This window comes from Triturus cristatus, chromosome 10 (assembly GCF_964204655.1).
Source record: "Triturus cristatus chromosome 10, aTriCri1.1, whole genome shotgun sequence".
NCBI classification, from domain to species: Eukaryota; Metazoa; Chordata; class Amphibia; order Caudata; family Salamandridae; genus Triturus; species Triturus cristatus.
Window position 1 is genome coordinate 327,276,244 of NC_140593.1, and position 12,518 is coordinate 327,288,761.

General features: G+C 43.3%; 1 protein-coding gene across 1 annotated transcript in view; it reads right to left on the bottom strand.

Annotated features, from left to right (window-relative positions):
- Window positions 1–554: 554 nt before the first annotated feature.
- Window positions 555–12,518, bottom strand: part of LOC146789399 (ferroportin-like) — a 179,790-nt gene continuing 167,826 nt past the window's right edge. Inside the window, exons 8-9 of the mRNA XM_085631087.1 lie at window positions 6,039–6,782; window positions 555–2,055 (exon numbers count right to left, since the gene is read on the bottom strand). Coding sequence (XP_085487213.1) covers window positions 1,784–2,055; window positions 6,039–6,782 — 1,016 coding nt within the window. The 3' untranslated portion in view covers window positions 555–1,783. The remainder of the gene's footprint in view (window positions 2,056–6,038; window positions 6,783–12,518) is intronic.

Genomic DNA, 12,518 nt, shown 5'->3' on the forward strand with positions numbered 1-12,518 from the left:
TTACAGAAACACACAGTCACTGGATGATGCCATCCGTGATGTCATCAGTGATGTCATTTGAGATGTCATCAGTGATGTCATCAGTGATGTCACTGACCATGTCATGAATGATGTAATATGTGACGTCATCAGAAGTGCATTGGGGGTGCGCGAGTTATATTGTCTTACCTTCATGATATTGTGGTGGTCGATATTTATATTTTGATATTTGGGAAGAAAAAATCAAATGAGCATCTGTAAATGTCTATTCATGCTAGACAAATGCATGCAAGGTCTTAGGCTCCTTTGCGCATTTATTGTACACTACTATGAAATGTGTTAGTGTTAAGTAAATGGAAATGTCGGTAATATTTAGAAAAATAGAGTTTATTTACAAAGATAATATACAGGCACATCAAAGTTTACTATGTTTCACCCATAAGATGATGAAGCCAACTACAAAAATTTCAGAAGCTTAAAAATACAGCAAACCATTCAGTGATAATCACCAATAATCAAAGTTTTCATACTGACAAGTATAGTCAAGCACAAAGAAACATTACGACCACTTGTAATTCACCCTATCTTCATATTATCATTCCCTTTTACTGTGGGTATATGGAGTGAAAACCTTAAGTTTTCTTCCCTTTTTAGTAATGTATATCTTTCACAACTTTAATTGGGCTCTCCCTGTTCACGCGTAACTTTAATAAAAAATAAGTCCTATGATTGGTTTTGGGAAATTATTCTGTGTTATTTGGTGCCAAGAACTCTTGACAGCAGGTAAAATAGGACATCCTTACATTGCTCACTTCACTGACTCCAAACAGAGCACGTGTTTATGACAACGGAGAATCATGTAGTTAGAGTTAAGCATAGCCGGCAATTAAGCTATTAACATTTTATGAATAATTTCTACACCTGAGTAAGGCTTATTAGAAGCTATCTCTATGTAATCAATAGAACAAATCTCCAACCTCCAGGTGGTTTCAACACGTTTTTGGGTCCCTGTCATTGGAAGGGGGATGCTCTGTCTTCATACTATCACTGGTGCTTACAATAATGTGGACTGCTGAAGAATGGAAATTTTGCCTATCGTTAGTTTAGTTGGACATATATATGCCCGTAAGGGTTTCTTGGCAGCATTGAGACTGCTGCAGAAAAGAGAAGAATGAAAAAGAATGAAAAAGAAAGGGATTATATAGGAAAAGATCTACACTTTCAGCAACTTCCTAAAAGGAAGATGGTCAGAGATGGTTCTCAGCTTGAGGGTGGAGGGGGGTTAGCCGAGTGGAGGGGTTTGGATATTCCAGAGGGAATGGTCATGCACCAGAAAGGCTAAATAATTTTCTCTAAGGTAAACTAATGCATCATTATCAACAAGTGTATACAAGTCATTGATAAAATTTTCCTCACACCCTGACAGCGAAGCAAAGCATCTGTTAAATAGCAATCTAAGAGCTGTGATATCAGAAAGGCAGGCTTTGTGTATTATTTGTAGTCTGAATCTTCCGAAAATGTTATTGAGTGTTCCCTAACTTTAAAACGTTTCCATGATGATTTGATGCTGTGAAAACCAATGTTCCACTTTTGTTTAACTACATATATTTATTTATTTCCGTTCAAACAGGATAGGCATTGTACTCAACACAGTGCTGACCAAGTAAAAAAATATGATAAAAAAGAACTGAATATGTGAACATCTTGACAGGAACGGTGAGTTTAATTGTCCAAAGCTACAGGATAAAACGTACGCTGCACTAGAAAGGCGGCAGGCTATTAAAAATATTGACATACAAAAATGTCAGGTTGGAGTATTCTGTGATGTCCTATCATTAAGTTTATGTTTCTTTGTATAAAAAAAATACAGGGTGTGTCCAGCAGTAACAAACAGGATAGAAATTATAACTAGCAATCCAAACTGTTGTGGCTGAGGGGCCATGATAACCATAATGAAATGAACAAGATCCATCAGGTAATTCAAAGAGCTCTGCACTCCGTTGACCACGCCACGTTCAGATTCTGGAATGTTCTCCTGAAGGAGCTGCGTGACAGTCAAGTCAAAGGACCAGAGGCCTACGAGTAAATAGAAATTAGAAAAATATAAGTATGTTTTTCTTTGTTTATATTGTCATCCTTTTCCATAGTTGGAAATTAGTTGATGTAATCATTTACAGAGTAGGGCAAAGAATCTGTTCCAAAGAGATTGGCCAAAAACAAAGGCAAGTTAATGATGCTGTTCTTAAAGTTTGCTTTTAAACGAACACTACTATGCAGATAAATGAGGTGTCCGTCTTCATAGGAACCACATAAATGAGCATAAACCACATCAGATGTACAAAACTGGACACTCTAGACAGTAAGTGAGTCTAACAACTTAGGAAGCACCCAATGTTGGGTAAACCACTTGTTGCCACTAGTCATCAACTGCTCGAAGGAGTTGATGTTTGCACGTTTACAAAACACTGAAAAACCTTTTTGCATCTTGCATCAAAAAGGCAAAGAATTCAATTGTTGTGCTCTGCAAGGAACTAATCATCATTGACCAAAATTCTACAAAAGACTGAAATGATATTCAGCATTTAAGGAGTCATCATTACATCTTTATTGCCAAACTTCCAGTCATAGAAATCATCATATTCCATTCTTAAAAATGCATTTAAGCTTCAATTTGGTATAACTGTATATGCACAAATTACCTATAGTGGAATAGGACCTAACTCAAAATGGTATCAGATCTTCTGCCTTAATGGTAATCTAAACCTATTTCGCTATTGCTTACATGCACAGTGGCACGATGGATCAGTATATATCCGTAAACAAATCAAATCTATTTTTATAGATCCCACTTTACTTTTGTTTGCACAGGTTCCCTTCGTGTATTCTATGTTTGCCAAATGAACATGAATATCAGTGATAGCTAAGTGAGTTGCCATCATCGATTATCAACTTGACATGACCTAGAGCAACAAAGAGTCAATTGCAAGATTACATCACTGGAATAGAGTGACATAGCATGCATAGTTACCAAAATGTACATTGCCATGCCAGTAAATATACTTCACGTGACTAACTGATTAATTATTATTATTAAAGTCTAGTATAGTTTCCAGCGCTTGGAGATGAATAGGGTGCAGCCAGATCCTACTAACTCAAAACATCCAGGTCTTCAACTGTTTCAGAAAAGTATTCAGTGATGTACAACTCTCAAGGTTTGTGACAGGTAGTTCCAGAGCTTAAGGCCATAGGATTATTGGATAGTTGGATAATTGAAGATAATATGAAATTAAGCACACCACCTGGTGTCTCTCTGGGAAGGGGGCAACCTCTAACTCCAAACCTGGGGGCTTTGTATAACATTCTTATCTATTTCATAAATGTTATACGTTTGCTTCTATTAATGGCCACTGTAATGAACATCTGATATATCGTTTTTGGGCTTTTTTAGGATGAAATCCCTCTAGAATGAAATCAGCCACATTCCTATGGACTTTGTCTATCACCCAAAAAATCTACATACATTTAAAGTGGTGTTTGTCAATCAGGCACCAACTAGGCTTGAGGTCAAATGCCAGGTTATGTCTTCTGACAGAATGATTGCTTATTCTTTCAACATGGGCAATGGCCTTTACTTTTCTTTCCTTGACTTCACAGTGAGACCAGTTTTTAAAGCAAACTATGTGACATCTTGCTGGGGTACAGGGAGTGTGAAAGGAAAGGCTGGAGGAGATAATGTTTGTGATAAACACAAAATAATGTGAATAACTGTTAATGAAGTATGAACATACTTCAGAATATATCAGTAGTTAGGTAAGTAAAATGTAAGCACTTTTTTGTAATTCTAAAGTGTAATGGATGTAAAGATTTTAATAGGATCAAAACAAAGTAAGACATTTTTTCTTGGTGATGCTCAAATGATAAATATTGACTGAAACCCGATTTCCACAAAGATCATTTGTGTGCTATATAGTTTTATCAGTACAACTCTTTGTGCAAATGTAGTGGTAATTTCAATGGAAAATGTGCTGTCTGCAAATGACAGTGCGCTACCGTACGATGCTTTAGTAATACATTAGTGACAGTGTGCTCCAAAATCCACCACCAGCTACATACTACACACGTACAACTCTGCTGCTGAATACATTTGCTATACTTTGTGTGAAGCTAGGATTTTTAACAATCCCTATGACTTCAGTTATGCTGAACTATGTTCTTAAGTCCAGTTTTAGAACTAATCCTTGTAAGTATTCCCAAGCATGACTCTGAGTGAACCTTCCAATATTTTATTGCTATTTTTTTACCTCATAAAACCGTTTCAAAAGAAAATTTGCTCACTATACCTGATCATACACAATCATCCCACTTGTGTATGACTTTTACATAACTTTATATAATGAAAGCTGGTGCTCATGTAAAGTGCTCCAATGCCCTTGGGCAATGTTTGTGCCATAAAAAACTGCATATTTTTATTCAGTTTTTTTCTTACATTTGATAAAATTAATCCTACCAACACCATGATTTTTCATAAGCCTTGAGATTTTAGTGAAAAGTTGCCACAGGTTAGCTTCTATTTTTACGTTATTTATTTATTTATAGAGTGCAAACTAATACCTGAATGCTTCTAGGCACTAGATGAAAAACTTAAGGTGATAGCCAGGTCATAGTATCTCACTTTGAAAAGTGTTCCTGCCCCAGTGCAGTTCACCATCTGCCACTTTTATGGGCAGATCAATATGTTGGCAGCAGTCCGATAAAATCATATTGGAGGAGGTTGTGACAGTTACAAGCAAGTGCTGCAACAATAGTAAAGAGTGTTATTTTTGTAATTCACAGCATTTGAAAGCATGTTTATTATTAAATAAAAAAATTGCCCCTTCTCATGTCCTTTAAAGCTAGGTAAGTTGCAAAGGTTTTCGTTCTAAAATTGGGTAGTCTCTTTAAAAGGTTTCGGAAGCACTTTTCTAGGCGATGCTTTCTTGTCTTCAAAAGTACAATTTTGAGAGACCACCCATATCAAGATCAGCAACTTCTTATTTCTAAGACTTATTTTGATAAGATTGATTAGTAGTTAAGAAGAGAGAGGGTTCATAAAGCTCACCAGGGAACGCCTCATACCCTCACACTGGTAGCAGCTGGCCCCCAGGACTATTCTTTACATTTAACATTGTAAGCCTTCTCTATGCGCCATACATGTTCAGTTAAATAGTTACGAATCTAGTATATAAAGAACAAAGAAACATGCATTTCTGATTAAGGTTCCCATCAGAAAATAAGCGGAAGCATAGGCAACAAATGACACACAGTTTGCCTATTGTGTGATTACATTATTAGGTTTCCATTAATTTATTATTAGCAAAGACTTTGGGCTTAGCAGGCAGGGTACTCTGTAAAAAAGGCAACAGAATACCTTGTCCACCCAGCCCTCGGTCCACCTGCTCAATTATTTACGAGCCTAGTGGACTGTCAGTTCCCCACTGGGTCTGTTGTCAGAAAACTTTCTTTGAACGCCCAATAGAGTGGGTGCCACTGGAGTAAGTCAACCCGCCCTATTAAGAGCAGACGTTCTGATTTCTTTTTTTCTGCCCATCACCACCACCAGGTTTTACCTGTGCTATGTTTTCATAGCACAGGTAAAACCTGGCAGTCACAAACAGAAAAAATAATGCCCTCCATAGTCTGAGAGAAACTTCCCAGGGTGTGGGGGGCCAGTAGTTGTTTTGTATGTTGAAAACTAATTCCTGCTTTGGGGGTTCGTTTCTGAAAAACAAAGTTTGGTGCATGGCTCCCTAAAAAATAGTAGCCACGTACCGAACTGTCAGTGCCTTCAGAGGAGATGTCATGGTCGCGGCTCCTGTGAAAGCACAGAGATCACAGTAGGGCTGGCAGTGATCTCTTAATCTGGTGGGCAGCAGACAGGCCGGGGTGACAGAGGAGATTACCTCTGCCACCCTAATCAACGTCAGGCCACCTGTCAAGGTCTAAATCAGGCCCTTTGTCTAGAAGCTGAATTGTAATGCAGCAATGAATACAGACAACTAATATGAGAAAAATAGACTCACCAACTCTTGCTAAAATGACTCCTGTGAACAGCAGGGCAATAGAAATGTAGGATTCAGGATTATCACCAGCACCTACATTTTCAAAAAGTAGGGTGTTGTTAGTCCAGTGGATCGAAGAGCGGTCTGACAGTATGGGTTGGTTGATATTTCCTTGGGATGGGTAAAAATGCATCTGCTTCTGTTGCTGGGTATCGTTGTGTATGGACAAGTTCTTGCTTGTGAAAACAGAGAAAATGCCCAAGTCAAAAGGGCTTCCAGGGGCGAAGACAGATAAAACACAAAGCATTAGACAGCTTACATGGAGGCAGCTGGATATGATTCCTGTGACTGCCAGTCCATAACGTCTCCTCAGCTTGGTGAAGAGAAATGTACCTACGAGACCTGAGATGGCGGAAATGGCCATGAGGATGCTGAGGAGAGAGCCACTTATCCCCTGAGTGTAGGCATAACCTGTGGTAATGCAGTCAAAGCCAAGGACTGTTGTGTACAAGAATGCTAAGCCCAACCCGCACAGGAATACCGATTGCCTGTAGTATGCTTTCCAGCCATCTCTGTATGTTCGAAGCATTCTGTGTCCATTCCGCAGGCAGACCGGAAGTTTACTATTAGCCTCTGGTTGCAGTTCGTTACAGGATCTATTTGGCTCCAATTGCATTTCCGGGTTGGAGGTCGGCTCCTTTGGTGTGTCAAAATGTCCGGAGATGTGGATAAACTCATCAACGGGTGAGCCAATGGGAAGATCCCCTGCAATATTAAACAATAAAATGCTTTAGGGATGTTAAAAAACATCAGACCTGTACACATCAGTTTCTTCTAAGTAACTTCAGTTTTTAAATTCAGGAACGAGGGCGTTTAACACAGGTAACAGAATACAATTAATGTTACCAAATAAACTAGGTGGCTGGCATTTCAACTAACACTGCCTCATCTCACTGCCCTTCTACACCCGTAACTCCCTGCCCATACCCCTGGTATAATACTACCACTCTCTTAATACAGATATCTTCATTCTTCCACAAAACCTTGCAAGAATAAAGAAATAATAAGAAATTGTAGATATTCCACTTCAAATTGAAGAGATTTTCAGTTTATGATTCACACCCTTGAATGCTGCAAAGGTTACCAGTTACTTCTAATTCAGCTATCGAAAAATCATTGCATGAAATGCATGGATTCTGACCTCACACGACATCACAGATAACTTCACAAGTGACACCACCTATGACATCACTGATGTTGTAACACATGGTATATCCTTTAGAATTGTTTTTAACGACTCTAACCATCCTAGATTCTTCTTCCAGCAGGTTCTACAATTGCTGTCTGCCTTCATGACCTATACCATTAACATATACGAGACATATGCTGCTGGTATTGTCTCTGACCTATATTTAGGTCCTGTGTGTGTCACATATACTGCTTTTGTGCAGCACACTGTTCATTGTTGTGCGCTGTATATAACTCTCAGGTGCACCTACCACTTTTCACGACCGTTGACTGCACACAATATTTATTCCGTGTTGGGTACTCATGTGCAATTTGGCTGTCCCTAGCACAATCTGCACCTGTCAGGTACTGTCTGTATGTACTGCATACTTGACGTGCATTGTGTGCTCAGCTTACAACCGTCCACTGTGGGTACCACTCACATACACCTACCACAACATATTACCTTTGACTGCAGAATCCATTTAGTGGCTGTAGGCGGTGTGCAGGTCAGCACACGTTACCCATTTCTGTAGTGCAGCCATTGGTACACATTAACATTTCCGGTATCAATCCATGTAGCAGGTTATACGTTTAGATAATTTCCCCATTGACACCCATCCCCAGTTTGCACACTGCACCGTTTGGTTCACAAAAACACCTTAACGACCCATAGAGCAAAAATTACCAGTTTCATTAATGTTTTAGTCAACACACATTTTTATTTTTCATAAGGCCCAACCAAGTCCAATATACTAACAGTGTCCATAATTCCGGAGATAGCACACATTATCATTTTCCATAATAATCGGGTTAAATGAATTACAAGTTAACGTTCTTTATCACTGCCCCTAAAAACCAGGTCCCAGGACTAACTGTACTTACTCTCAAACAGCTGCCAAAGCACACTGCACTTCAATTAAGTCTCCAATGTGGACGCTCCCCAGATGGGTCCCATTGCTCACTCTGTTATTGAGGTCTAATGATGCATCTCAAACTCCTCTTCCTGGCACATCTCAGTCTCAGCATCCTCTACCAGACTCCCCATTGCCCCCTCCCACATCAGAACATCAGTATTCTTTTTTCTCCATCACATCTCCTGAGCCTCCCCTCCCTTCTATGCCCATCATCCTCCATCAGGCCTTTCATGTGGCACCAAGCGCCCTCAGTATGAGAAATTGGATTGATATTTGGGGTGTGACTGCGCTATTCTAATACAAAAAGGGTATCCTCTTAACAAAAAGAGGAATGGTCAAGGAAAGAGGAAAAGGTTAATTCGTACTTCCACCGCACTCAGAGATGGGAAGAGGAAAACCTATTTTTTTATTTGTTGATAAGATACCTTTTTTGTATTAGACGTTTCCAGTAGGAGTATGTATCCCCTCGCCTTTCATATTGAAAGGATCTCTCTACCCTCCCTAGGCCTTTGAGGTTTCCTCTAAGCCTACTTGTTAGAAGGGTGTGACTGCACACCTCAAGAAATGAACACAAATCTTGTCAGGGTGAACTCTCAAAGTTATTAAGTTAACTTGAGCTCAACCTCCCGAGTAGCTATACCATAGGGCAGTCAGGCTTAACTTAGGGCAATGTGTAAAGTATTTATGCAGTGCCAAAACTGCAATAAAGTCAAAACACCAAGCAATAAAAATCCCAAATCAAACTGGTAAATGTTAATAAACAATATGACACCAAAACAACAGAAATACAATAGTAGAAATAGCTCCATAATGCACAAAGTGCCAATGATATTCAATGGTCGCAGTAGACCAGGAACTAGGCACGATTTGAAGTCATCCAGGATGGAGCGCAGATCGTAAACACTAACTAGGTTCACCCCCATTATAGATGTTATCTTCTGACTAAGGGCCTCATGTAGGTAAATAAATTTTACCGGTTCGTAAATACCGAGCCGTACCGAATCGGTAAATTAGAATCGGTAAGTTATATGTAGGTAAAAATTCGGTAACAGTTACCGATTCGGTAACATTCGGTAATCACGAATCGGAATTCACCGAATCGGTAAATACCGAGGTGGTATTTACCGAATCAGAAAATACCGAGGTGGAAGTTACCGAATCGCAAAATACCGAGGTGGTAGTTACCGATTCGGAAAATACAGATTCGGTATGTACGGAGTCGGTAAAGAAAATCACATGACTTGACGAAACAGCGAATCCAGTGCAACGACAGCCCACCCAACCTGGAACTGCCCACACCCAGGCAGGTGTACTCAATTAGCCGAAGTGGCCACACCCAGGCAGGTGGACATAATTAGCCGACCCTGGAGAGGCTTGGAGTGCAGAGGAGAGGCAGGGAGCAGTTGCATGTGCGAGCGGGTAAACGAACAGCATGTCCAGCCAGAGAACACAGAAAGACGGAGGGGAAAGGAGGAGGAAGCTGAAATTTAGCCCCAAGGAACTCCAGGTGCTGGTGGAGGAGGTCGTGAAGCAGCACCAGAAGCTGTTCGGCAGGCAATCCCTGCAAGTGCCTGAGGTGGAAAAGCGCAACATATGGCTGGCCATCCAGGCGCAGGTCAATGCTGTGGGAGTGACCCACAGGGACATTGAGGTCCTCAAAAAGCGCTGGTATGACCTGAGGATTGTAACCAAGAGGAAGATGGGCGACATCCAGAAGGAGGCCAGCCAGACCGGAGGTGGAACCAACAGGGCACCTGCCCTCACCGAACTGGAGGAGCTGGTGGCGGCCACAATCGAGCAAGAGAGCGTCGTGGGTCTTGGGGACGCCGACAGCTCTGCCAGAGCCGCAACACACCAAGGTAAGACGAAAGCACAGCAATGTATCCCCCCCTACCCCATCCCACATCCCCCAAATGTGAAACGAGAATCACACTGCAGTCCACACGTGTCAGTGCAGACAGGCAATGCATTTCGGGAGATGTAGTCAGGGCAACACTAACCATGACGTAAATGTTACAGGGCAACAAGGCATGTCACGCACTCGAGGCACAAGGAGACAGGGGACATGTTGGAATGTGAAATTATTTATTGTGCCGCTTGCAATGCAGCCCTTTGGGGACACTGAGCCAATGTTGTATTTCTGTCCACAGATGTGACATCATGCAGGACAGGGCATGCTGCAGGAGAGACGGCACCACGGCAACATCAAACACCTCCAGCCAGCACAAGTACAGACCGGGGAGCAGGCCCACTGGCAGCCGCACCACCAACACAGCCAGCATCGCCGCACACAGAGCCAGCATCACCTCACCGTGAGCCAGCATCACCACCACCAGAGCCAGCCTCGCCACTCATGTTCAATTCACCGGCCACATCTCCGCTTGCATGCGTGAGACAGAGGAGGCGTCCAGCAGCCAGGCTACGAGCCTTGGACACCTCGTCAGACGACAGCATGGGCCCTGAAGACCGCACCGGGCCCCAGGAAGGGAGCCATGCCACTGTGCCCCACACCTCACAGGCAGCACAGACGGAAACAAGAGGGCGCCGCAGGTCGCGTGTCCAGAGTCCACCAGCACCCACTGATGGCCATGGTGTCTTCTTTGGGCTCGAGGGCCAAATGTTAAAGCAACAGCGCCTGCAATCAAAGGCAGTCATGTCAGTCCAGAGGCACATGCGGGTGATGAAGACAAGCATAGTCAACATGGACACAAACATTGGCGGCATGGCTGCGGGCATTCGGGACATGTCCCAGTCTATCCAGCAGTTGTGCAGCAAATTAGATGCTGACATCGAAGCACGGCGCCGGGAACGCCAGAGAAGGGACACTACCAGCAGGGCACTCAACCGTCTGGCAACTGCCACTTCCCTACTGTGCCGGCGCTCTGTGACGATGCAGGAGGGCCTAACACAGTGCTGCAGCGACCTGTCTCGGGGGATGGTGCAGGTGACAAGTGCACTAGGGGTGCTATTGACGAGTCAGGCGTCGACAACTGCTGCAGGGGATCCTGCGGAGAGCATCGACACCACCAGCAGCATCACACCCCCCGTCCCAGAAACACGCAGGAGCAGCAGGCGGCTTGGGGTTGGCTCTAGTGAGGATGCACAGGCCGTGCAATCCACCACTGCAGCGCGTATGCGCAAACATTGATGTCGCCCTGCCTAGCCACTTCACAATGGGTGACGTAACCCTGGACATACTCCTTGTATAGATGATATATTGCCAGATTGGCCTGATCATGTGTTCATGGCGTGGTGCCACATTAAACTACGTCATGACTGCTCACAACTCGCTGTGTCCCCTTACTTACTCAGAAATAGTTGGATGTGATCTCTGCCCGTCTCTCTCTCCCATCGATTGCAGTTGGCACTCTAGCTGCGTTGCCCTCTGGCTGGCCTGACTCATCCTCGTTGTCCTCAAAATATGTTAGTTCCACATCTGTACCTTTTTTCGTGGCAAGGTTGTGCAGCATTGCACAAGTGGCAATGATCTTGCAGCAGGTGATGGGTTTGTACTGGCGTGCGCCTCCGCTCTTGTGCAGGCAGCGGAACCTGCTCTTCAGTAGTCCAAACGTGCGCTCCACCACATTGCGTGTTGTTTTGTGTGCCACGTTGTATCGTCTCTCACTCTGGGTAGCTGGGTGTAGGTAGGGAGTGAGGATGAATGACCGGCATGCATATGCACTGTCGCCTGGATGGGTGAAAGGGAACCATCAGTAACATGCCTCTATACACTATGTTTGCATGTTTCAAGGGGCGTCACTGTTACTTACCTAGCAGGTATCCCTCTCCGAATTCTCCGGCACTCAGTCGTGTGTAAATCCCACTATTCTGGAAGATGTAAGAGTCGTGGGTGCTCCCAGGAAACTTTGCAACAATATCTGTGATGATGTTCCCTGCATCACAGATCACCTGCACGTTGATGGAGTGGGTGGACTTCCTGTTCCTGTAGATGTGCTCTGTATCTGCTGGTGGACAGATTGGGATGTGGGTACCATCAATACAGCCGAGGACATGGGGGAACTGTGCCATGTGATAAAAGTCAGTTTTTGTTTTCTGCAGTGCAGCCTGTGAGTTCGGGAAGCTTATGTAGTGGTGCATTCTCTGCATCATGGCATCCAGGAACTTCCTGAAGAAACGGGACAGGCAACTTTGGGATACCCCACCCACCGCAGCTATCACCACCTGATAACTGCCAGATGCCAACAGATGTAGGCTGCAGAGCACCTGCACATGTGGGGGTATGGCATGCGCCCTTCTAACTGGCTGGTCCAGGAGTGGGTGTAGGTCCCTGATTAAGTCCATGATGGTTTCGGGGTGTAGCCTGTACCTCTCATGTATCTCTGCATCAGTCAGCTGG